Genomic DNA, 27,479 nt, shown 5'->3' on the forward strand with positions numbered 1-27,479 from the left:
CTGCAGCCAGTGATTGACAGCCAGGCCCCTACCTGGAAACACAAAATCACGTATATATACGCAATTTTGCGCACATCTGCCACCCTGTAGCAGTATATCTATAGGATAAGTTCGCCTGTGGAGCACCATGGTAGTTCATTGAAAACTACAAGTCAACAGCCACAAAGGCTGCTGGGACTAGTAGTTTTCCCATTCACAGAATGCATCGCATGGCCACATTTTTTTTTGAAATTGTGACAGCTAGCGAGGGGAGAGAAGATCAGTCACAGTGGGCATTGAGGGGGTGCAGTCAGATCGTAATGTTACATGTTACACCCTGAATATGCTGGTGGTGAAAACATTTCATATGTACACATATATTCTGCCGCTGTGTCATACAGGTTGTGCATGGGTCAATCAGCTACCCCCATACTGCACAAATTGGTAGGCTGGACCTGTCAGGTGGTCAGCCTGGATGGTCTATGAGGATATACTGTGGTCTGGAAGGAACAGCGGCACACTACAGAGCTTGAGTGGCTGGGTACACTATAGGCATATTGGGCTGTCTCAAGTGGGGTCTTGTGGCTGCATCCTTGCTATTTCCCCCTCCAAATGGGGCCAAATCCAGCATATCCACATTGGGACTATATCGCTCTACTACAGACTTAGCCGGGTTATACAACCATATAGACTGCACTATCTTCTTTCAATTTTGGCACTGCTACAGAGGGACTCTTTGGGGGACATTGTCTAGCTCTCTCAGGATAGGGGGACTAGGGGTATACAGGGACGGGTGGGTGTGGGGTTGGCCCCAGGTGTGGGGTTGGCCCCAGGTGTACTAGAGTGGGGTGGGGGTCTGATCAGGGGGTTCTGAGTGTGTGGGGGATGCGGGGTAGTAGGGGGGATTGGTAAATGGAACGAATGGGGAAGGGTGGAGGGGTGGATTGAGTAAGAGTACATTCATTTATCAAATGTTTTGATGTGTTACCAATATACACTTACTACATCCATAATAAATACTGCCGTTGATAGCCTGTGAGGTGCTATATCATTTTTGGTGGTTTCTCTTTATTGTGTAACATGTTACGAAAGGTGAACTTATCCTTTAAACAGTTTTCATGGAAACCAAAGATTTATAGCATTCAATCAATTTATCAATGTCTTTCCTAATTTAAACTGATTGCCATCTATAAGCACTGCTGAAACAAAATTGGGGCCAGCAAATCTGATTATTTTAGAAAAATAGGACGCTGCTTTTTGATCTTTCTCACTCAAAAAACATCTCATTTTTTAATTTCATATGTACAGTACATTTTTTTTCAGAGGAGTTTTATTTATAATTTTGAAAGCACATAATTAAAGTCATGATTAAAACAACAAAAAACAAACAACCATGGCATATTTAACCAGTTCTTGACCGTGCTATAGCCAAAAGATGGCTACAGCACAGTCGATCAGTTCTGGGAGGAAGTCTATAGACATCCTCCCAGAACAACTCCTCCCGCGCGGCCCCTGGTGTGCACATCTAGTGTGCTCTGTGATCGCTGTGTCTTTCAGACATAGTTCATTACAGGTTGTGGTAAAGGTCCAATCACAGAGGCCCTTTGCTATGTGATCAACTGTGTCCAATCACAACTGATCACATTGTAAATAGACTTGCCGATTATCGGCAGTCCTTTCCTCATGTTGTCACAGTGTGAGGAAAGGAGGGCTGGTAACTGGTGATTGTGACGGGACAATTACACTGATAATCAGGGCACTGATGATTATCAGTGCCCATTAGTGCCTTCTCTTCAATGCTGCCTATCAGTACCCATCAATGCCAGCTATCAGTGCTTTCTCATCAGTGCTGTCTATCAGTGCCCATCAATGCCAGCTATCAGTGCCCCTCAGTGACGCTTATCAGTGCCCATCAGTGAGACCTATCAGTGCAGCCTCATCAGTGACGCCTATCGTGCAACCTCAGCAGTGCCCTCTCATCAGTGCCCATCAGTGCAGCCAATCAGTGTCCATCAGTGCAGCCTATCAGTGCACATCAGGAGAAAAATTACTTCTTTGCGAAATGTTATTTCAGAAAAACCTCTTTCAAAAATTTTTGTTAAAATGTTTAGAAAAAAAACAGTGGTAATCAAATACCATCAAAAGAAAGCTCTATTTGTGTGAAAAAAAATGATAAAAATTTCATATGGGTACAGTGTTGCATGACCATGTGATTGCCATTCAAAGGGCAACAGTGCCGAAAGCTGGAAATTGGCCTGGGCAGGAAGATGATGAAAGTGCCCGGTATTGAAGTGGTTAAACTAAAAGACATGATACACATTTATCTCTCCACTCTTCCATCTTCATAGTAAAAACAAACGAGGGTTACTGGGAAAACAATCCACAACCTATTTAACAGCATTACCTATTGCAACTTTTACAAAAACTTACCATATAGGGACATACTTGTGAGCCGCTGCCAAACATCAGTTCACATTGCTTATTAGCATCATAAACTACACCAGGTAACTGATTTGAAAATTCATAAACTTGTCCACTGGGCTTATCAAGTAGACATTCCCCATAACCTGTGCTACAATGAAAAATTGTAAGATTAATAGGTATAAAAAAACATATGTATGTACATTTTGTACCTACATAATATTGGGCATTATTACACTGGGAAGAACAGATTCTGCTTCCCAAAGCAACTAATCAGATTCTTATTTTAGAAACACACCAAAAGAAGCATGATTCTTATGACTAACACAGTTAAAGTGCATGTAAACAATAACAATGAAGTTCTATTATTTTTTCCCTTTTGGTCTATCAAATATACCGATTTGCTATATCTGTTTGACGTGCCAAAATATCTGTTGATCCTGCCGGAAATCAAGCAAGCTGATCACTTCCTGTGCTCTCCACCTTTGCTCCACAAAACCCTCAAGCAGTGTTATCAGCCTTGCCTAATTCACCTCCACCATCTCCTCCCTATGTACTGGAGATGAGGAGAAGGAGAGATTTTCTTGTAATCCAAATCAATAGTGAGCATTCTAGGGTGACAACATTGCTCCTCCATAGACAGTTCAGTGAGTGAGTGTTGACACAACAAATTAATTCTGTAGAGACCATTGTATTAAAGTTGAATTCCAGTCATAATCTAACTAAGGTTAACCTATACTATCTTAGTCGAGTAGAGAATATACTGTAAATAGATGGTGGGAGTCACTGGTAATGAAATTATGCTGAATTGTGGAGATGGTTTCCCTACTTGTTTTTATCTCTCTAGATCTTTCAGCTTTTCACGAACATGTCTTTTTATACATAACTGTCAGTCTGTGTCTGACTTTGTTAAGATCTGTCTACATTCGTCTACCAAATTATCTTTATTTTCTTGTGCATGTCTGTCTTTCAATGTACAAATATCTATAAATCTGGTTGTCTGACATTTTCTATTTGAAGTGCACATAATCAGTCTCAATATTTTGCAGTATGTAGTTTTAACCTCTGTAATGTGCAGATTTCTAGAAATGTTATTTGTCTTGGAAACTGCAGGACTCATTTGTAGCTGTGAAATCAATAGCTAAAGTTATGATATGAGAGAAAACAAATCCTATACAGGCTGTTTGTCTTAAAGCTAATATTAACATACTCCAGATTATGTGATTTAATTTTTCACACACACAGATTTAAAGGATAAGTTCACCTTTCATAACATGTTACATGTTACACCCATATTCAGGGTGTAACATGTTACGAACGTACTGGCCCCTGCACCCCCTGATCCCCGTTGTGACAGCTAACTTCTCCTCCTTGCTATAGGTCACAATTTAAAAAAAAAGCATGGCAGTGCAGGGCTCCAGCCGCATCACTCGTTTACAGTATTCTGTGAATGAGAACACTACAAATTCCAATAGCCTTTGCAGCTGTTGGCTTGTAGTTCTAAATTAACTACCACAGTGCTCCACAGTGCCGTGGTAGTTCATTGAGCTCCCTATCAGTAAGTATCTGCTTACCCGTACGGTATGTATGAGCAAGCAAATACACTGACAGGACAGAGGGAGACCTGCATGGCACTAGCGATCTGCTGATCGCTGGTGCAATACTTTAGAGGCTCCAGAAACAAAAAATAATAAATTAACTCCTTTTACCTGCAAAAAAATGTGCATTTATTTTTTTTTAACCTCCCTGGCGGTATTCCCGAGTGTAGCTCGGGGTAGAGTTTTAGTACCAAAAGCGGTAACCCCGAGCTACACTCGGGCTTACCATGCGGCGCTGCATAGGGAGTCCCTGCAGCATTTACCTTGTCCTTCGCTCCCGCGATGTGTCCCCTGCAGCATCCCCGGCCATCTCCTCCGGCTGATGCCGGCATCCGGCTTCTGTGTTCCGGTCCCCGTGACGTCGGGACGTACGGGCGGCGGCGAGAAATTTGAAAATTTTAAAAAATGTCATTTTTTTCAAAACACATTTTTCACAGTAAAACATTGCTGTTTCAACCCATTTCACATACATATTGTCCCTAGTGCTTTGTCCTGTGCCCTGCCTACATTTTGTCTGTCTTTCTGCCTGGAAACTTAGAAAAATCCATGGCGTCCAAAAAATGTCCCTTTAGGTCAAAAGCGGTTTTAGACCAGCTAGAGAACAGCGATAGTAAATCAGAACCATTTGCAGAATTGAGTGATAATGATTCGTGGGGGAAATTCATCATCAAACACTGAAAACGATTTTGCGACTTTGCTCAGCAATGTACGAACTTGGCGCTATATTTCAAATGTCAGTGTTTTCGGTTTGATTATATTATTGAATTAAATGTATTATTATTATATTATTATTTTTTATGATTATTTATTAAATTATAATTTATGATTTCGTGTTTCAAATTTTATCATACCCGGGATGTTTAATAGACTCTTGTTCGGACAGATTTCAGTGAGTTATTCCTAAAAATTACAGCCTACAATAAAAAAACTACATATTTCCATGCAAAATAATGGTACCGCTTTCAGCACCAAAAATCTGAAATAATCAGACCGCCAGGGAGGTTAAAAGGTGAACTAATCCTTTAAATCTGCATTTTTGCTAGAAAATTATCTAAAACCTCCAAACAACTATATATATATATTTTTTTTAAAGCAAATTCACTGTAGAATTAAATGGTGGGGTGACTGCAATTTTTTTTATGTTGCATGATATTTGTGCAAATGTGTAGCAAACATATAAGTTTAGTAAAAAATACAGCAAGAGGAATTAAAAGGTTTCCGTGCTGTGGATAAGCAGGTAAGAAAGTGAATAAATAAATAAATGGGCGGCTGCTATCACTGAACACAAACCCTCCTAAATGGTTAGGTGTAATAAACTGAAATTATAAGTGGTGTTGCACTGCCAATCCAAAAAAAAGAAAGAAAATATGAAAAGAAAAATGTGTGCTACAATACACCTCCCCCACTAGGTATAAGCTCTACACCGCGTTCCAAATTATTATGCAAATTCTATTTAAGTGTCACAAAGATTAAATATTTTGTTTTTCAGTTTAACTCATGGATGGCATTGTGTGTCAGGGCTCTTTTGATCACTGAAAACAATCTCGGACAGCTGTGATAATTAGATTGGCAGGTGAGCCCAAATTAAGGAAAAACTACTAAAGGAGGGTGTTCCACATTATTAAGCAGAGCACCATTTTCAAGCAATATGGGGAAGAAAAAGGATCTCTGTGCTGTCGAAAAGAGTGAAATAGTTCAATGCCTTGGACGAGGTATGAAAACATTAGATATTTCACGAAAACGTAGGCGTGATCATCGCACTATTAAGAGATTTGCGGCTGATTCAGAGCACAGACGGGTTCGTGCAGATAAAGGCACATTGGAGGAAGATTTCTGCCAGATCTACGCATCGGATTAAGAGAGCAGCTGCTAAAATACCATTACATAGCAGCAAACAGAAATTTGAAGCTGCTAGTGCCTCTGGAGTCCCACGGACATCAAGGTGTAGAGTCCTCCAGAATCTTGCAAGGCGGTGGTGGAGTCATGTTTTGGGCCGGAATCATGGGAACAGAGCTGGTCGGCCCCTTTAGGGTCCCCAAAGGTGTAAAGATGACCTCTGCAAAGTATGTGGAGTTTATGACTGACCTCTTTCTTCCCTGGTATAGAAGGAAGAACTATGCTTTCTGTAATAAAATCATCTTCATTCATGACAATGCACCATCTCATGCTGCAAAGAATACCTCTGCATCAATGGCTGCTATGGAGATAAAAAGGAGAGAAAGTCACGGTGTGGCCTCCATCCTCCCCTGACCTCAATCCTATTGAGAACCTTTGGAGCATCCTCAAGCAAAAGATCTATGAGGGTGGGAGGCAGTTTATATCCAAACAGCAGCTCTGGCAGGCTATTCTGACATCTTGCAAACAAATTCAAACAGAAACTGTCCAAAAACTCACAAGCTCAATGGATGCAAGACTTGTGCAGCTGCTATCAAATAAGGGGTCCTATGTTAAAATGTAACGTGACCTGTTAAAATGTTTAAAAAGTTAAAATGTTGTTAAAAGTTTGATTGAAATAGCTTTTGATTTCAGTAAATATGCTGCAAACACAACAAATGACAATTTTCAGTTCTTTACAACCTATAAAGTGTTTTGAAACTTACTGTGCGTAATAATTTGGAACAGTGCATTGTACGTTTTTTATGTTTAACAAAAATACTGTTATCATTAGGAGGTTTGTTCAATAAAATGTGAATTGTACTCTTAATAGCTGATAACATGAGAATTATGCTGACTGTTATTTACATCAATTATTTAGGTAAATGAGAAAAATATCATTTGCATAATAATGTGGAACACGGTGTATATGCAATCAATAATATGTGTCAAAAGTATAAATTAGAGTAAACCATGTTCGTGGACAGCAGAGCTACTGTGGAAGTAAGTGGAAAGGAAGAAGCAGCACAAGCAGCCAATCAATCCATAATTAAAACACAATACTCACTCTAGGAACTCAGTAACATATTTCTGGCTGCATTTAGACCATGTCCATGGGCTTGTGTCATGACTTAAAATCGCAGACATCACATGAAATTCATTTTTAATTCCTATGTCTTTGCATTTTGAACTATCATCGTGTGGCATATTAAAACTAAAAGAAAAAGTAACAAACAAACCATTAGAGCAGACTGTCACAATTCAAAAATAATGAGACTTGAAGAGAATATTTCAGCATCATCATGTGCAGTAAGAATTCTTTGTGGGTAACAGTACAGTACAATATAACACCACTTATTACAAAATAAAGATGTTATATCCACAGTTATCAGTATACTCTAAACTTCCTTAAAGCTCATTGGAAGTATTAAGGTGGCCACAGAAGGCTCAAATGTTAGCAGATTCCTTCTGAAATGTTGGAAATTCAAGCCATGGTTATTCCTGCATTTAAAAAAACAGCCAGTTAGAAAATATTCAACCAAACAGCAACTGTATCTTGTCAAGTGCAGTCATGCTACGTTCACACTAGCTTTGTCAGCAGGCATCAGACAGGCGTTTGGGAAGTGTTTTTAACGCTTCTCAAACGCCTCTGAAAATTCTGCACATGGCAGCACACAGTGCTGTTCACACGGAAGGGTTAGCGTCGCGGTAAAACTGACGCCTCTGGTCGAGTCAGGAGGAGTTGAAGCCTCCCATTCAAGTCTATGGTGTCGCTCCGCAAATGCCTGGCCGGCATTTGCGGTGTGGTCGTGACGCGGTTGCGAGGCGTTTGCGGAGCGTTAATACCATTTAAACTTCATTATAGGAGTTTGTCATGCGGTTTTAATGCTTGGCAAACGCCTATCAACTGCCTCAAAACCGCGCATAGGGCATTTTGGGAGCTTTTGCGGATAGTTAAATACGCCTGTCTAACGCTTGTCAAACGCTATAGGGGCATTTGGCAAGAGTTTGAACGAGCCCTCACTGACAATACTATCTTTACACTGAATACAATAACCAGCTGTGGGAATCAATTGATTTTCTCTTGTTCAGTCCATGGGTTTAATGAGAAAAAAACAGCCATGTCTGGATAGCCTTAACATTTTTTCTTTTTATAGTTCTGTACCAATGTATGTTAAGATTTTGCAGCAGATTTTCACTTGGAAATGCCTCTGAATATGTTTTTGTTTAGTGAAAACTTGTTTTCTACCCACCCACTCCAGTGCTCTATGCTGGCAAGATTAGCAATGGTCATAACCCTACTCAGAGGCATAGCTAGCACATCTGGCACCTGGGGCTGGTCACTTTATTGCACCCCCAACCCCACAAAAAAATGGTATGTGGTAATATAGCAGTGCACACCAAAAATGTGCCCCCTAATTCCAGGGCCTCCTCTTTCACCCCCCAAGTTCAGGGCCTTCTCTTCACCCCCCCTTCAAGTTCAAGGCCTCTTCTGCAGCCTCCGCAAGTTCAGGACCATCATGCACTCCACCCCCCCACCCCCAAGTCTAGGACTTCCTCTGCAGCCACCCTCCTCCAAATTTAGGGTATCCTCTGCACACCACCTCCTAATCCAGGTCCTTTGCCATGCCAACCCCTCTTTTCAAGTCCAGGGCCTCTTCTGCACCCCCCAGTCCAGGGCCTCCTCTACACTCCCCTTCTAGTCCATAGCCTTCTCTTCACTCCCCTCTTAGTCCAGGCCCTCCTCTGCACCCCAACTTCTAATCCAGGGTCTTTGCCACACAACCCCCTCCTTTTCTAGTCCAGGGCCTCCTCTGCAGTCCAGGACCTACTCTGCACTCCCCTCCTAGTCCATGGCCTCCTCTGCACCCCAACTCCTGATCCAGGGCCTCCTCTGCACCCCCCTTATCCAGTTCCTTCTCTGCACCCCCCAACTTTCTAGTCCAGGGCCTTCTGCACACAAAATCTCCTCTCCAGCTGGGCTGTCTCACAGGCATGAGCTGTTTGGCCACTGAGCAGGACTAGGATCTGAATCACTCCACTTCTCTGGCTACCGCTGCTCTAAGTGCCACCACCGCCTGATCAAGTCTAAAAGACAAGTGGCACCAGCTGCAAATACCGGAAACCAAGTAAGAAGCAGACCATACAGCGCATTAGCGCTGAATCACCCTGCCCCCCCCGCAACATAAAAAAGCATTCCTGAGCGATGCTTCAGTTATTGTTGCTATGTTGTTGAGCAACAGTAGCTGAAGCTTCACTCAGGAATGCTTTTCTATGGGGTGGGTGAGCAGAGTGATGCGGCACTAGTGCACTGTGTGGTCTCCCTCCTACTTGTTTTTCCAGTATTTGCAGAGGGGTGCCACTTGTCATTTAGACTTGATCGGGCGGCAGTGGCACTTAGAACAGCGGTACCCAGTGTGTGCAGGGGTGGCACCCCTCTTGATGAGTGCTCAGGGCAAGTGCCCCCCCCTAGTTTCGGCGCTGATCCTCCTTGCAAGCTTCCTCATTCAGACTTGTAGTACAGAGGAAGACAGGGGGTGTGTCTGACCAGGTCTGTAAGAGTATGTAGTGTATTGGTCAGTGTAGTCCCACTATGATTATTGGACTGTACAGTCCTATTTGGACATATTGCACAACTGCTAAGTGGGGTTAAATGTTTCTATAATGTCTATCTAACTAAATATATACTTCTAACACCCTGGTGCCCACCCTGTGGCCTGAGAGCCATATGCGGTTTGAAGTAGACATACAGTCCTTTGATGTTTCAAGTGCGGCCCCTGGGCCCCAGCAGTTAGCAGAAAGAGCACTAATTTGTAATGGGGCTCTTAATAGTAGTAAATTCTAGTGGTTTCATGCTACATGTCCCTAGTCTCCAACTGTCTCCTACAATCAGTCCTGAAGAACAATCTCTTACCATTTTCTCTAGCAAGTAGTTAGATTGTGGCAGCTTTCTGTAGCATTACATGTAAAAAATACTATATGCAGCACATTGAGGTCCACATTTGAAGCCCCCTTTATCTTGCAAATTGAAAAGGCTACTCTTACTCATCTTCTTCTAAAAAAGCCTGGCACCCGTACCTCAATTCTTACAAAGAAAAATTATCTGGCACAAGTGTGCAGCTAGTGAAGTTAGAGGACATCAGAACATCAGATTTTCATACTTGATCTAGTTGCTGACTCAGAAATCATTGAACTATATGGATGGGCATAACAGTTAGTCAAGATTTTTCAAAAGGAGAGTTTACTAAAGGCAGCCTTTTGTGGTCCAATTTTCCTTTAAATAATAAAGGAAAGTGAAATATGGACTCGATTTGTAGTTAACTTTTATGAACAGACCACATCTGCAGACTAGCCATCTTTGAATAATCATTAAAGTGCTGTACCCTTTTAAATTGGTTTATCTGAAAGGTTTACACTCCAGCCAAATTATTTGCATTCAAGGCTAACACAGTGCCATTCTTAAACATGAAAAAGGTAATACTCACACATGTCCAAGTTCATGAGCTATAGTGAATGCAGCACCTAAACCATTTTCTTCACTGATAGAGCAGCTGCGGTGAGGGTCACACATTGTTCCTAATTCAGCTAATCCTGTAAAAGGATATGCAGAATAATTTATTGTACTGTTCTTAGCATAATCCCCCGAGGTCAGTTTATGAATACATCCTCTAAGAAACTATTCAGCTGTACCTGAACATTCAGTAAATATTAACATTATGCATTTCTACAGTCAGTAATACTCCTTAAGTCCATAAAGTATAAACTCAACACCTCCTTTAAACACTCTTGTCAAAAAAGTACTTACCTAAAGTATCACATTTATTACTGGCTCTGCAAATGTCTTCTCTGCAGAAAAGAGACACATATGTTTGTTAAAGTCATTCATAATTTATATTTAATGCTTGTTTATATTTACAATTAATGTCAATGTATACTTGCTACATCCATTAGAGTGTCATTCTCTGTTATAATTAAATGAATATGGCCTATGCAAAGAATTATTAACATCTAAACTAACCACAATACATAAAACACTGTTTATGAGGTTCCAAGGCATTTATTAATCATACACCGGAATTCAAACAGATATAATCTACTTATCCACCTCCACATGTCCTAGCTTTCCTTGGTGGGAGAAAATACGGATCCACCAGGATGACCGAGATCCTTTCAGCCTCTATCCTGCGTAGTAAATGAGCCATCATTCAGAAGGGCAGAAAGGCATATGTGAGATTGTCCGCCACATGAGCCAACGATCTTGCCACGAACCTTGGAACTGCCTGGTTGAGGCAGGACACAAGAAGATCAATGTCCTGCGTCCCGTGGCAAAGGCATAACTGAAGGAACACCTCCAAGTGCAGGGCCCACTTGCCCTGATCCAGTGTCTGATGGGTGAGATAATCTGCCAGTTTTTGACCCCCGAAATATATACGGCAGACCAAGCCGAAACAAAAACTGTCCACCCATCTCAGGATTTTAGATGCCTCCAGCACCACTGCCACACTCCTCATGCCTCCCTGATGATTAACATACACCACTGCAGAGGCATTGTCCAACTGGCTCTTGATTGGCCGACCCTGTAGGTGATCTGTCCAATGTGTCATAGACAACCTGATTGCTCAAAGCTCCAGGACCTTGAAGGGCAGTTGAGTTTCCCCCAGAGATGATCCCACTTCTCCTCCACAACCTGACAGGCTAGCATCCGTAGAGACCACTGTCCAACGAAGTTGAAGGAAGGTCTTTCCAGCCCATAGAGATGGATACCGCAGCAAGAGGAGGGAGACCCATGTCCACCGCTCCAGCTGAATCTAATTGTCCAGCGAAGCGGAAAACCCATTCCATTTGGATAAGATTCCCTTCTGCAGCATTCTTGTATAGAACTGGGCAGATGAAACCGCTGCAAAGATAGGCCTAAAACTGGCATGCAATACGAAGAGTGAGCTGCTTGCAAGACAAGAGTTGCTGGACCACTGACCGAAATGCGCCTGAACGGAGAAGCACCTAGCCTGCTCTGCTCGAAAAGCAACATAGACGTCCTAACGTTCAGGATCCACCCAAAGTCTTGTACAGAACACATGGTCCATCAGGGACAAATGAGACTCCATGCATTAAGGCACATCACCCAGGTAACCAATCGCAGTATCCCCGTGTCTCAACATGGCCAGCAGCAGACCGTGGTAAACACCAAGGGGGCAGAGGCCAGACTGAAGGGGAGCATTACAAATTGACTTTGTATACATTTGTATAACTTTATTGTGACTTTACCTATATACTAATATAAATTCTCACTATAAATGATAAAATATGATTTTTAGACTGGAAATATTCATTTGAAGAAAACAAAGTCATTTTTACTTGTTCGTAGTACTCTAAGTGATGAAGCATTTGCATTTATCTTACACTTCAATGTACAAAGACAAAACAAACTTTTATAAGAGATATGATTTTACCATTGCTTAAAAATACAGTTAAGCCCCCGGTCACATCAAAGTCGATTTTGAAATCATGTGACTTAGAGTGAAGTCGCACGATTTCAAAATTGGGTAACCTGCCGATTTCATTGCAATTTGCAAGATATCTGACACAGATGTCTATGAAAATCGCAAAAAAGTAGTGCATGCACTACTTTAGAAACCGATATGACCGCTCTAATAATGGAAAATAGGGTGCGACTTGGCATACGACTTACAAGTTGCATGGCATGCAAATCGCATCCTATGTGACCGGGTTGTTGCTGCTTACTACTGATACCTTTTTTAAATTTAGTATAAGGGTGTGGTTTGATTTTAAAAATTTAGCAAAACACTTTTTTGTAATCTTTTCTTAAACAATAAGCTAATACGGGTTGCTCTTTTTTTTGTTGGGGATGATATAGCAGAGTTTACAGTGTAAACATTAGTTACCTAAATCCAAGGTCCCATGCTCTTTTTTCCCACTGGATCCAGTTGTGATGACCTGTCCCCTAAAGCTTCTCTTCTTGCCAGTCTCTAAAGTCTTGTAAACACCCCTCTCATCAGCGCATCCCAGAATTCTGGGATGTGTTGTTTTCTATATGCCTGTGTGCACAGCGTCCATGTGAGTTTTTTAACCTCTTTTGATATTAAAACTATAACGGATTTACACTATTGCATTGATTTTTAGTTTCATCTTTATATACAATCTATCGATCCTGCTTGTGCAAGAAAAGGGGCTAAAATGAAGAATCAATTAGAGGTTAGAAAGCCAGAAAGGAGGAAAGGATGCTATGGCTGGAAGGGAGAGGTAAAACAGGAATAAGGAGAAAGAGGGGTACAAAGCAAAGCCAGAAAGAAACAGAAAAAGTACTAGGAAAGGGAAGGGAAATTAGGAGCGAGGAGATTGAAACTGGTAAGAGGGACAGAAGACAGGTAAAGGGAAATAATTTTCTGAGGATGAAGGAACTCACTCAGGAGGTAAGTGGAATTGAGAGTAAAACGTATTCTAATTTGTATACCAACATAAAAATAAAGGTTAATGTTGCAAAATAAATAATATTAGCTGAGCATCAGCAGTAAGCTAAAAGACACTTGCAGTTGTCAGAAAATAGTCGAGTGCACCTTATAAAAGGAGAACACAAGGAACATATGAACAGATGCTTCCACAGTGAGTCCAAGAAAATAGAAGAACAAAAGATGGGGGAAAAGAAAGGAAGAGAAAAATAAAAACTGCCAATGGCATCCTAGCCAGGGTCCTGGGGTCCGGGGCTTACAGAAGTGCACAGCTTGCTGTTGACATGGAGGGGTGGATGTGTTATATCATTGGAGTCCATATTTTTTAAATGTTAGTGTATGTATCAAGGAGAACACTGGTAAGCTTTTCGTTGCTGAAGAAAATGTCTATACGTCAACAAACCTCTGTGAAGTTTCCAAACTCTTGCAATAGTTAGTTTTGCCACCAGTAAAACATACATTGCCAATTTATATTGAGGCCTTGAGAGCACAGGGCATGTCCACCATGTGTAGAGCATGTCCCCTGGGGCAGAGAAGCCTTGGAAGCAAGTTCTGGAGGAAGATGGGTAGAGGTGTACTAAATGAGATGGGAACATTAAACCACCTCAAGATTGTCTTAGAGGCTGATTCAAATAAGTAAATTCAAGTATGTTAATGGAACATGAGGCTAACAACTGTGTCCACTCCTCCCTGTCTTGGGTGCCTTTGAGGTCCTTTTCCCACTTGGAAACATAGGAGTAACTGTTGGAGCTTTTGAGATCATTCAACTGCGAGTAAATAATGGAAATAAGTCTAGGAGAGAGGGTGTATGGTGACAAATATGCTCAAATATTTAGTCAGGACCTCAAGTCTTTATTAGAAAATATGGTGGTTAGCCAGTGCTTAATTTGTAAATAACAAAAAAGTTCAGGGGATGGGCCTGATCTTTGTCTCTGATTTCTAGCCAGGTGTTCACAGCACAACCATTGATAAATGAATAAATATAATGGAATTTGTGAGAAAGTCACCAATGAAATGTGCTGGGGGACTCTATGCCCATAGGGAATAGTGGTGTAACACCCTGCTACAAGTGTTTGATGCACTGGATATTAAAGCAAACACAAGATGGCAGTGTTCTGCAGAACAGTGGCATTCACACTCTGTAGAACAGCCCCATGGAACTTGAATGCTGAACCGCAAGATTCTATTAAGGAGCAGTGTATCTAGGAACTACATTTCTAAGAGGAGATGACGTGTGGAGAGGTGTGTATATATATATATATATATATATATATATATATATATATATATATATACACAAGCCCAGAAGAATAAAGGAAGTGATAGGGGAGAAATCTGGAGAGAGGAGTGCGCTGACTGCTGGAGGACTGGACCAGGCAGCGGAAAGAGAGAGAAGGGAAGCAAGGAGAGTTTGCTGATGGCTGACCTTGACGCATTGTCCAGACAGCTAATCTGCCAGCAGGCAACAAGACGGAACGCTGCAAGCAGGACGTGGCGGCCTTATCCGAGGAGAGAGAAAGACCGCCAGAATTAGCCAGATGCCATCCCTCGGGTGAAAGAGTACCAAGCATTACCGAGGAAAGGGAACACTGACACTTGCTCCATCTTTGCTATTTTCCTGCACAGTTGCGGACATTTTACATAGTTATTATTATATGTTACGGCCTAGTTCCTCCAGACGCTATTGCTTGACCACACTCAACACAGCCTTATCATCAGAGCTGACAGCAGGACAGCCATTCTGCAGGTCAAACCACATCACCATCATCAATTTACTCTTTTAAAGAGACTTTTTCCTATTGTGCCAATAGTCTGGCAGTCTAGAGAGTTGTTGCCCTGTGTCAACAATCACTTCTGCCAGCTTAACATCTTATTGCTTTGGATCTAATAGTGACTAGTGCTTTAAAGAGGCAATACACAAGTAACTTGCTGCTTTCAGGGGGAGTGTTGTTCTTCCCTTTCTTGATTGCATTGTTCCTCAGAGAACCATTATTCACACTTCCTCTCATTGTGAACTAACTGGGCCCCACCACACGTGCAGAAGACTCTTACATGCATTTAAGAGAACATTGGTTGTTCTGGGGTAAAGAGCTCTTATTTAAGGCTACCTCCCTGCCATCAGGTCCTGAGGGCCTGAAGTGCGCTAGTCTGTTTGATAGTTCTCGCTGCTCACTGGGGACTGTAAAGCTACCTCAGGTTGAAGGTATTGGGTTAGTTTCTGAAAAGCAGGCCTGCTGACACTAACTGAGACTCTGTGATAAGTGTTGTCTTTTTCTTGTTTAAAGCGGATAAAAGTAATAACTGACTCTGCACATTACAATTCTGTTTATGCTGTGTAACCAAGCTACATTGAAGTTTGCTATAAACCTCTTACCAGTTTACTCCGATCAGTGTGTGAGTCTACTTTTTGGTTGTGATTTATTCTGGTTTAGAGTGTACTGTGGTGTCAGCAGGGGTTGGTCTTTCAGAGACGGGTCCAGAATGACAGGGAGCCCAAAAATAATCCAGATCCTAAAGTGGTATTGCTACATTGGATTAACCAAAATAGGGAAAAGAGGCAGGTGCGATGATATACAATTTTTAGATTACTTAGTGAAGTCCTAGGCCTGATGTGTCTGGGGGCCTATAGTTGCAGGTTAGGATTTTGGGAGCCATGGGATTCAGCGCAGAGACTGGAGAGCAATAAAGCTCCTTTAAATTGATGAGTGATCCATGCAGCTAGAAAGTACTTTGTAAAAATGCAACATCCAAGCCTCCTTGTTTCTTATATGTAAACACAGTATGTTAAGGGGACTTGTGGTTTTTGTCAGCCTATATGAATCGCAAGACATGATTCTGGAGGAATTTGGGGGTGTAGGAAGGATTTGGGACAGGGAGAGTATGGAACAAATATAGAAGCTTCAATATAATTGTCATTTTTACAGCATTGATTCTCCTACCCAGGAAAGGTGGAGATGAGATCAAGACAAGAGCAAAGCTTGGGATTGAAAAGCTGGAATATATTTGGCCTTGTAGAGTCTGCAGTCCGAGCGGGTGAGTAGGATTCCTAAATAATTAATAACATACATAGGTCAAGTGAAGTTCATATTTGCTTTAAGGAGACAACTTCGGCATCGGGGATAAAGATATTAAGGGCAGAAGATTTATTCTCATTTACCACCAACCCTGATTTTTTAGAGAACTGTGCAATTTAGGAACGACTGTAATCCCTTTGATGTCTGGGTTGGTTCTGATAACATGTGCCATGAGATCTAAGGCCAATATGACACCCCTGACATGTGCCGCTATAGACTGGAAAAGGGGTGGATTGTCTAACCCAGGCACCGTACCAGAGATTCAGTTTTGATGCATTAGATGGATCAAATGCATAATTCTACTGGTGTTATCAGATGACTGTCTGCGAGAGACAAAGCCCACTTGGTCCTTATGGATCAGATCATGTACAAAACGTGTGGATCCTGGTTGAGAATATTTTAGCAAGGATTTTAATATTAACATTCAAAATTGAAATTGGGGCATCAAAACCAAGCAGGTTCAAGAAAGCACAGCAGGGGCCTCACAAGTTGTTCAGCCCAAGCAGGCCAGTTAATTCCAGGGCTAAACTGAGCTACCAGGTCAGGGAGGAAGTTACACCGCACCTCATAAAATGTACCCTGCCACGCAGTCTTGAATTTCAGTTACAGTTTCCCCTTTATTGCTTTTAGTGGAAGCTCTACCAATGACATCCTACTGGAAAAAAAACATCATCCACCAAAGTACTTCCAAGGAATCAGCATAATTTAAAAAAAAAAAAAAAAAAAAAAAGAAAAACAAATATCTACAAAATATACACACTGAACAGCTGTTTTCGGATTTCTGACATGTTAATTGTCTTCTCTAGACATTAAAAGCCAAATTATACCTTGTAAGGAGGACAGCTGTGTCATAATGAGAGGGATGCGAATCATCAGGTACATTTTGCGTTCTTTGCCAAATACAAAAGTTGTGAAGAGTTGTAGCTGCATTAAAACTTATTACTGGTCCATCCTTAAAAAAGTAAAAAAAAAAAAAAGAAAGTTACATTTCTATATACTTCACCACAACAAATATGCTTCATATCCTTCAAGTAGGCCATGATGCTATAGCTACATAGTTACATAATTAGTATGGCTGAAAAAAGACAAGTCCATCTAGCTCAACCATAACAGGGAAAAAATTATAATCCTATACCCACAGTTGATCCAGAGGGAGGCAAAAAAAAAAAACGCTAGAAAAGCATGATCTAATTTGCTCCTGCAGGGGAAAAAATCCTTCCTGATCCCTCAAGAGGCAATCAGATATTCCCTGGATCAACTTTACCAATAAATGTTAGTATTTAGTATGTGTATCTAGGAAAGAATCCAGGCCTTTTTAAAAGCAATCTACTGAGCTGGCCAGAACCAACTCTTGAGGAAGTCTATTACCCATTTTCACAGCTCTTACTGTGAAGAAACCTTTCCGTGTTTGAAGAAAAAATATCTTTCCTCCAGACACAGAGTACCCCCTTGTCCTCTGTGATGACCATAAAGTGAATAACTACACTGAGTTCACTATATGCACCACTTATGTATTTATACATTTTGATCATATCCTCCTTAATCCCCTCTTCTCAAGAGAAAATAAATTCAGTTCCTCTAATCTTTCCTCACAGCTGAGCTCCTCCATGCCTATCAGTTTGGTAGGAGGGGTCTCGTTGATTCATTTACTCACGACAAATGCATAAAATGTAAGTATAAGTATTATTTATATGTATCTGTCAGTTGAACTATTAGATGAATGACACCACCTAAAAGTGGTAGTGTTATCTGCAGGGTAAAGACTTTCATTTTTGTGAATGGCGCCATGATTCTGATTGATTCCTGATTATCAGTGGCTGTCAGAGAGCCAGCAGCCGCTCAAAGTGTAAAATGTATACTATTGTATTCTTGGTATAGGGCATCATGCCAGGAAACATTAGTATACAGACTGCAGGCACCAAGTGTTTAAAGAAAACTATACTTTAAAAGAAAGTACAATTATCTTGTTTTACCTAGCCTCCCCTTAATAATTAATGCACATTCCTCCATCCTGGATGCATACTTACCTGAACCAAACAACTGCAGCCTGCAGCAATCTTCCCAGCCTGCAGCTAAATTTTCTTGCCACTGGAAGCTTAAGCACAGTTAATCCCCACAGACTTCTATAAGATCATCTCCTGAGCATCTCTTGAACTGGGGACAGCTCTATAGAAGTCTAGAGGGACTGACTGTGCAGTCAAGGCCAGTGGCAAGATGATTTCAGCCGAAGGCTTTGAAGATTGCTGCAGGCTGTGTCTGTCAGGTGCAGATAATTATGTATCTGGTGCAGGAGAAAGGGGTTTAATTCTTTTTAGGAAGGGCTATGTAAAAAGGATTACTATACTTTTTCTTAAAATTCAGTTATCCTTTAAAGACATAAGATGTTGCTCAGCAACTGATATACAGTTGTTCGTCAATGCTACAACAAAACCTTAGTCTTCTAGTCACCTTATGGTAAGACACCTAAAAAGAATTGCTATCATTATGATAAAAAAGCCTTTTGTTGATTTTCAGAGCACAACAAATGCTTCAGTTTAGTTAGATTATGATGCTTGTTGCAACCAAACTAATCTGCCCTTTATTTATAAGAAAGTAAACAATCAAGTGCTAATACCATACCTGTTCGCTGTGAATTACTATAAGCTTTACAATCAAGATATTAATGAGATTCCCAATGCTCGGATCTTTATAAATAGCAGCAACCTGGCAAAAAAAACATGAAAACATGAATTACTAGACTACAAACTCAACAATTGAATTGGTACTACAATTTTTATTGCATTAGTTAAAAAAATAACACCAAGCAAACCCAATACTCAGCCTATTCTTTACACTATTCTAGGTATATTCGAGATGTTTCTATTAGGGCCATTTATACCTTTGATTCACGTTAAGGCACATTATTTTGCACATTAGAGAGTTGAATTAAGGCAGCTCATTCAAAATGAACAGGCTGCCCACACACCCTAAAATGCTTAAAATCATACATGACCTTTTTTTCCAATGCAACGCACCACAATGCTTTATTGCTTAGGGATCCATTGAAAGTTAATAGCACCACAATGCTGTAACATCTACAGCACAATAGTGTAGTCTGGACTTAAGGTAATTGAGAACTTAGGAAGCTGCAAGACACCTGTTATTAAATATACTGTTAAAGCCACTGTTCTTTGCCCAAGCCTCATAAAACAGCAGGTTCACTGCACAGAAGATACTACAGGTGAAACTCCAAAAATTAGAATATCGTGCAAAGTTCATTTATTTCAGTAATGCAACTTAAAAGGTGAAACTAATATATGAGATAGACTCATTACATGCAAAGCAAGATAGTTCAAGCCGAGATTTGTCATAATTGTGATGATTATGGCTTACAGCTCATGAAAACCCCAAATCCACAATCTCAGAAAATTAGAATATTGTGAAAAGGTGCAATATTCTAGGCTCAAAGTGTCCCACTCTAATCAGCTAATTAAGCCATAACACCTGCAAAGGGTTCCTGACCCTTTAAATGGTCTCTCAGTCTGGTTCAGTAGGAATCACAATCACGGGAAAGACTGCTGACCTGACAGTTGTGCAGAAAACCATCATTGACACCCTCCATAAGGAGGGAAAGCCTCAAAAGGTAATTGCAAAAGAAGTTGGATGTTCCCAAAGTGCTGTATCAAAGCACATTATTTGGAAGTTATGTGGAAGGGAAAAGTGTGGAAGAAAAAGGTGCACAAGCAGCAGGGATGACCGCAGCCTGGAGAGGATTGTCAGGAAAAGGCCATTCAAAAGTGTTGGGGACTTTCACAAGGAGTGGACTGAGGCTGGAGTCAGTGCATCAAGAGCCACCACACACAGACGGATCCTGGACATGGGCTTCAAATGTCGTATTCCCCTTGTCAAGCCGCTCCTGAACAACAAACAACATCAGAAGCGTCTTACCTGGGCTAAAGAAAAACAGACCTGGTCTGTTGCTCAGTGGTCCAAAGTCCTCTTTTCTGACGAGAGCAACTTTTGCATGTCATTTGGAAACCGAGGACTCAGAGTATGGAGGAAGAATGGAGAGGCACACACTGCAAGATGCTTGAAGTCCAGTGTGAAGTTTCCACCATCTGTGTTGATTTAGGGAGCCATGTCATCTGCTGGTGTTGGTCCACTGTGCTTCATTAAGTCCATGGTCAAAGCAGCTGCCTACCAGGAGATTTTGGAGCACTTCATGCTTCCTTCCGCAGAGGAGCTTTATGGGGATGCTGACTTCATTTTCCAGCAGGACTTGGCACCTGCCCACACTGCCAAAAGCACCAAAACCTGGTTCAGTAACCGTGGGATTACTGTGCTTGATTGGCCAGCAAACTCGCCTGACCTGAACCCCATAGAGAATCTATGGGGCATTGCCAAGAGAAAGATGAGAGACATGAGACTGAACAATGCAGAAGAGCTGAAGGCTGCTATTGAAGCATCCTGGTCTTCCATAACACCGGCACAGGCTGATAGCTTCCATGCCATGCCGCATTGAGGCAGTAATTGCTGCAAAAGGGTCCCAAACCAAGTACTGAGTACATATACATGCTTATACTTTTCAGAGGTCCGATATTGTTCTATGTACAATCCTTGTTTTATTGATTGCATGTAATATTCTAATTTTCTAAGATTGTGGATTTTGGGTTTTCATGAGCTGTAAGCCATAATCATCACAATTATGACAAATCACAGCTTGAACTATCTTGCTTTGCTTGTAATGAGTCTATCTCATATATTAGTTTCACCTTTTAAGTTGCATTACTGAAATAAATGAACTTTTGCACGATATTCTAATTTTTCGAGTTTCACCTGTATAGGCAGGCTGTACTAACCTTCCCCATGCAACCTCTTGCTACCCTGTCCACTGTCAGAACTCTGAAAAACACATGATACTTCTAGGTATAGGGGAGTATGTGACACTCTGCAGTATCTCCCACAATTCAGCATTTAGTGCTTAATAAAAATAGGGTGAAGAGTCAGTCCAGACAAAAATAATTTTTGTTTTAGGTGGAGAATTTGCATACTCCAAAGTAAAAAGATCTCCGTACCATTGTTCCTGTCCATCTCGGAGGTTTTGGTGTTCCTGCCCACATTTGTATATTCCAGCATCTCTACTTAGGAGAATAGGAACCCATAATAATAGGCACAGCAGTTATACAGACTCAATAATGCAGTAACCTTACCAAGAGGGGCTCTGAGAGATATAATAAACTTCTAGGTTATTCAATCCTCCACAGTCTACCAAAAAAATTTTTTTTTTGGTTGACCTGAAATTTATTACTGGCATCAAACTCAGTTTATCGCCTCCTCAAATTTTAAAAAGGTAGCATTGTTGTGCAGTAAATTCCTCCAATAGAAAGACAGGTTCTGAATATTTTGAGATATGGCAAGTACAATCACTGTTTTCAAAGCCCTTTTCCAGTGTTTCCAATTCAATTCGGTGAATTAAGTTCTGTTATCTTCAGTGGCTGGGCTTGTTTTTGTTCTTGCCTTCAGGTCATTCCATTTGTACAATGCTGCAATATGGTACTCTGCCTTTTAAATGGCTCACCAGATTCTTAGCTAGGTTCTTCATATCACTAAATCCACTTGAACATAGGATGGGCACAATTGATAATGTTGAAAAATAATGTAGTAAAATCAGAAATCTACATTCTTGCCTTTTGAACACATACATGATTGTCTTTCTGTATTCTCCCACTGAGCAATTTATATCAGTAATTCCTAACAAGGACCTTTTTGGTTTACATGTTTTAGACATCTTAAACACCTAGCCCTACTATGAATTATGTCATACAAGGAAATCTCCTAAAATGAGTAATCATGAAATTCAAAAACAAGTTTTAGAACACTGGTTGCACCATACAATCATGACCAAAAATTACAAAAAATGGAGAGACAAAAAGCCAACTCTGACACATTCCACACAAAACCCCAAAAATGGACTGGAAAAATTACTGGCACCCTCAATTTAATATTTAGTAGCACACCCCTTGGAATTTTGGACCACTCTTCTTTTGCCAACTGCTCCAGGTCTCTTAGATTGGAAGGGTTCCTATTCCCAACTGCTGTTTTGAGATCTCGCCACAGGTGCTTTATGGGATTGAAATCTGGACTAATTGCTGGCCAGTTCAGTAGTCTCTAATGCTTTGTCTGAAACCATTTCTGGGTGCTTTTTAACACGTGCTTTGGATCATTGTCCTGCAGTAAGACCCATGACCTCTAACAGAGACCCAACTTTCTGACACGGGCCCTACATTGCACCCCAAAATCTCTGACATTCTTCAGATTTCATAATGCCATTGACACGGTCAAGACATCCAGTGCCTGAACCAGCACAGCAACCCCAAAACATCAGTAAACCTCCACCCTGTTTGACTGTAGGGACTGTATTCTTTTCTTTAAAGGCCTCATTGCTTTTTCTGAAAACAGCAGAATGATGGGCTTTACCAAAAAGCTGTAATTTTGTTTCGTCTGTCCACAGCACATTCTTCCAAAGGGATTTTGGCTTCCTCAGGTATGTTTTGGCAAACTCCAATCAGGCTTTTGTATGTTTCTCTGTCAGCAGTAGGGTCCTCCTGGGTCTCCTACCATAGCGACCCTTTTCATTCAGATGGCGACGTATAGTGTGAGCTGACACAGTTTTACCCTGTGCCTGAAGGTCAGCTTGAATTTGTGTCTTTCATTCATGACCAGGGAGATTAGCTACAGTGCCATGGGCTGTAAACTTCTTGAAAATGTTTCGCACAGGAAAATTAAGATCTCTTGAGATGGACTTGTAACCTTGAGATTGTCCAAGCTTTTCCACAATTTTTGCTCTCAAATCCTCAGATAATTATTTGCTGCTCTTTCTCTTCACCATGCTCCATGTGGCACACAGAAACACACAAAAGAAAGGTTGAATCAATGTTTTACCATTTAAACTAGTTTCCATTGTTATTTCTATATTGTCAGCACCTGTTAATTGATATAGGTGAGTTTAATTACAAATTACAGGAGCATCACAAACTTGGAATGCAATTATTTATTTGCCCAGTTGCATTGTCAAGTCCATTTTTGGGGTTTTGCAGATTTGGCTTTTTGTTTCTCCACTTTTTTGTGTCATACCAATACAAATAAAAGAAATAAACATGATAATGCCTAAACATTTGTAATTTCAACAATTTTCTGGGCAATGTGGTGCATTATCTGACAGAAATGCATGGGGTGTCAATATTTTTTGCCAAGACTTTATGCCACAATGGGATTGTTTAAGCTTCAAATGATATAACAGGTATCACACATTCACCAGAGATCTGCACTGAAAAGGCCATGAGCAGAGGTGGCACATTAGTGTACAAGTTCTTTGTGCTCCTAAAAACAGCATGAATAGTAAGGTACAGCTTTGCAGCACATGAAAAGACTAAGATAGTGAGGCCCCAGTTAATTGCAGGTCCACCACTCCCAGAGGAGATCAAAGAGGGAATCCCTCAGACTATGCAAGCTCATCTGGATCACTCTCTACGTTTAATTAGTAGCAACTATTTACTGGACCTTCTGGTATGGAATTGGGATTATAAGGCTGAGCACAAGACTGGCTGTGACTCAAATTCCTTTAAAGCGTAATATCTGGTTATACTTGTGACTTCAGAGGAAACAATACTATTCTACTATGAGACAAATATACTTTTAAATATTCTTTTTTAATAGCTAAGAACCAGTGAAGTGATTTCACTTCTTAAAAAAAATTTGAGGATGCAAATTATGTTAGAATTCTAAAATATTTGTGGCTGAAGAAGGACTAAAATGAATACAATAAGGAGTTTATCCGCTTACTGATATATTAACCTAAAATGTTTATGTCCACAATTATATAGGGTAGTAAAAGAAAAGCTTAGCATTCAAAACTATTATTGATAGAATATAATCTAATAGTTATTTGGATACACTAAAGAGGGGTAGCAACAATGCTTCCAAAAGACTAAATTGTGAAAGGCATTTTTCTATCAATTATTTTGTGATAAAGAATTTCTACATGATGTATAATAAAAACTAGATTTTTATCACAGTATATTTTATTTTTTCTTTCTCTGAGTTTGGTGTATCACTGATGGAGGTAGCATCTGTACTTTATTGGTTTCCATGTCTCTTATTTTCCAGCTTAGCTGGCTCTCTATTATTAAGTGTTCTTGCATGGCAAGACCACTTACTGTTGACTCACATATACATTCTTCTTATTATAGCCAAATTTACCACCCTAACTCCTCCCACAGTTTTTACACTACATAGACAGTAATATACTGAAACGTGCAGTATGTTCCCGATTGGTGTGCTATTACTTTGTGGAATGTTTCGCCAAATGGTTCACGAAATATCGGCGTTTTTGTGGTGAAATTGGTCCGATAGGAATGAATGTCGGAATGTTCAAAACTAGAGTGAGAGCTGACAAAAGCTAGAGTGTGAGCTGAAAAATCAGGACATGATTTCTAAACTGCCATCACTCCCTCATTTTCAAACCCACCTACACAAATCTTATATCAAAATGTTCAGCTATCCCTGATGCCACTAAAAATGTCCACCGCTAAGCCATAGTCCTGACAGTTTTCACAATATGACAATTTGTTTGCAACTCACGCCGCCCATTGACATTCATTGAAACGCCACTCTAGCCACCTCAAATTTGAAGGGCAATTTCTAAATTGCGACTGTGCCTTCATTTTTAATATTTCAGAGACATACTATGCATCAAAATGTAGGTCTGGGTCTTGTGATTCACAATATAAAGCTCTTCGGTGTAGAATGTATAATTTTTAAACAACCGTTTGAAGATGGCAACCGCCAGTGAAGTCAGTAAGTTGGAGCAGTTTGTTTTTAACCGCTCCTCTGCCCTTGCTGTAGAGTGAGTTGCCATAGGAACCCAGGTGTGTGAGCAGGCAGCAGAGTGAAAAGCCACTCCACCCAGTTACTCCGCCCACTCCAGTTGTAGACTACTGGTGGAGGCAAGCACACATCACACAATTTCCCCAGAAATTGTAGTTTTTCTAGTTTTTATTCCTTTTTATATAAACTCACAAATATTACCTCGGCAGTAGAACTCAGAATGGGATCATTAGCTGCAAGCACTATAGATCAGGTAGGTGACTAGTGTAACTGACTGCAGTACAGTATTACTGCTACATTTGGCTGCTCTCCTGATAGAAGAGCTCAATTTGATGATGTGCTTGGAAAAAGTAAAAATACCCTGTGAGTGATCTGGATTTAGATATTGTTGCAATCAAAGAAACATTTTGTCATTCATTGATGTAGTCACATTACACATGGAATGTATATAAGCTTACATTTGGTAATTAAATCCTAAAGCAATTTGTCTAAGAAATTCTAATTTTTTAAATCCCATGGTCAGTGATGGTACAGTCAATTTTTTTCAATATAAATCAAATACTTTTATGTCTACATCTAAACATCATTAAAGCATTTTGAAGCAGCACTTAGAAGCATCACAACAGTAGTTTACACTAAAACTATTAAGCTAAGTTGTAAAGCCACATTGATTCAGCTCTTTACAACCAAACTGGCAAAACAAATGACACCACTATTATGAAAGATTATACTTTGACAAGAGCAGCACATGCAAAAAACATTGTGGAAGAAGGAGGCATCCAGACAAATAATTGTGACTTCCAATTCTTTTGAGAGTTAGTTCTGCTATTTTGGCACACATATAAATGTATCACATAAGATGCCAGGGAATTGTGTTTGTTATTCTAGAGCATTGGAACAGCTGGAAAAAAGCTACAACATATCTACCAAAATACCATTCAGATGAGGAATTTGAAAGGGTTATCAAAAGTGCACAAAACTTATCAGGAAAGCAACTGATGGCAATTTTCAACCTGTTCAAATTGTTAGAATACGTCACATAAAAAAAAACATTTTGATTATAAAGCAGAGGATGTATAAATCACTGACTTAAAAATGTTACTAAACCCAGGACCCTGCACTCACTATATCTGGTCTTCCACAGTAGACAGAACACAGAAATGCAATTATTTTAGTAAATATAAACTGCTAAATACCTTTTCTCATCAGCATTTAGAGCAGTCTTGTGACTTCTATCAGTGTTTAGCCAGGCAATGGTTAAAGCTTGCAGAAGTTTTATTTCTGCTCTAGGAGGATGCAGAACCCCTGACCTCTGTCTGTACAGTACTGATTTGCCCTGTGCTGATCACATGCACTCTCTCAAGGAAAAAAAAATCCTTTCTAGCAAGACACACCAAACTGAGCATATGCAATGTCTTTACACAATATGTCTTAAAAGGAGATAAGAGGGGAGCACTGGAAGAAGGAGAGGATCAGAGAAGTCAGGATCAAGCAGCATTTATACACAATGCAGAGGATTAACCCCTTAGGTTCCACGGTGAGTATAACAAGCATGCTTTACTGCATATGCAGACTGATTTTACTGTTGTGGAATTAGTAATACTTTAAATCAAAAGTTTAAGTACAAAAGTACTGTCTTCTTGCCTGTTACAGTTTGTGCACTGCATCTAGTAATGTTACATTTACTGCAGATCAAGGAACACAGCAGAAGTTTTGGATCACTCTATAAAATCCTTACGTCAAGCACTTGACAACTTAAGAAATACACCATCAAAGTAAGCAGATAGAATATACGCTTTCACACTTTCTCAGAACTAACAATCTAATATTGATGTGGCTGACATGAGCTGAGGTTTTCTAGTACAGGGTTTTAACTACAGATCATGGGGTCCAATAGAAGAATTTTGATGGGCCACCTTTAGCAACCTCCTTATTGTCATTAATGTTAACATAGAGCAGGGGTCAGCAAACTTTTTAAACAAAGGGCCAGTTTACTGTCCTTCAGACTTTGGGGGGGGGGGCGCAAAAACAAAGGGCCAGTTTACTGTCCTTCAGACTTTATGGGGGGGGGGTGCACTGTGGCCAGTGGGAATAGAGAAGCACCCTGGAACCTGTGGAAGTAAACAATGCCACGTGACTGGTATTAGAAGTAATAGTGCCCCATAGTTGGTATCAGTGGAAGAAATAGTGTACCATCCTTG

At 40.5% G+C, this 27,479-nt stretch overlaps 1 protein-coding gene across 1 annotated transcript in view; it reads right to left on the bottom strand.

Annotated features, from left to right (window-relative positions):
• The window catches only part of ADAMTS20 (ADAM metallopeptidase with thrombospondin type 1 motif 20), a 298,171-nt gene that overhangs the window by 159,580 nt on the left and 111,112 nt on the right, over positions 1-27,479 (bottom strand). The window contains exons 5-10 of the mRNA XM_089674002.1: positions 19,033-19,116; positions 17,241-17,365; positions 10,678-10,718; positions 10,358-10,463; positions 6,940-7,086; positions 2,410-2,551 (exon numbers count right to left, since the gene is read on the bottom strand). Coding sequence (XP_089530128.1) covers positions 2,410-2,551; positions 6,940-7,086; positions 10,358-10,463; positions 10,678-10,718; positions 17,241-17,365; positions 19,033-19,116 — 645 coding nt within the window. The remainder of the gene's footprint in view (positions 1-2,409; positions 2,552-6,939; positions 7,087-10,357; positions 10,464-10,677; positions 10,719-17,240; positions 17,366-19,032; positions 19,117-27,479) is intronic.

This window comes from Staurois parvus, unplaced genomic scaffold (genome assembly GCF_062004578.1).
Source record: "Staurois parvus isolate SC_StPar_1 unplaced genomic scaffold, SC_StPar_1.0 ptg000147l, whole genome shotgun sequence".
NCBI lineage: Eukaryota > Metazoa > Chordata > Amphibia > Anura > Ranidae > Staurois > Staurois parvus.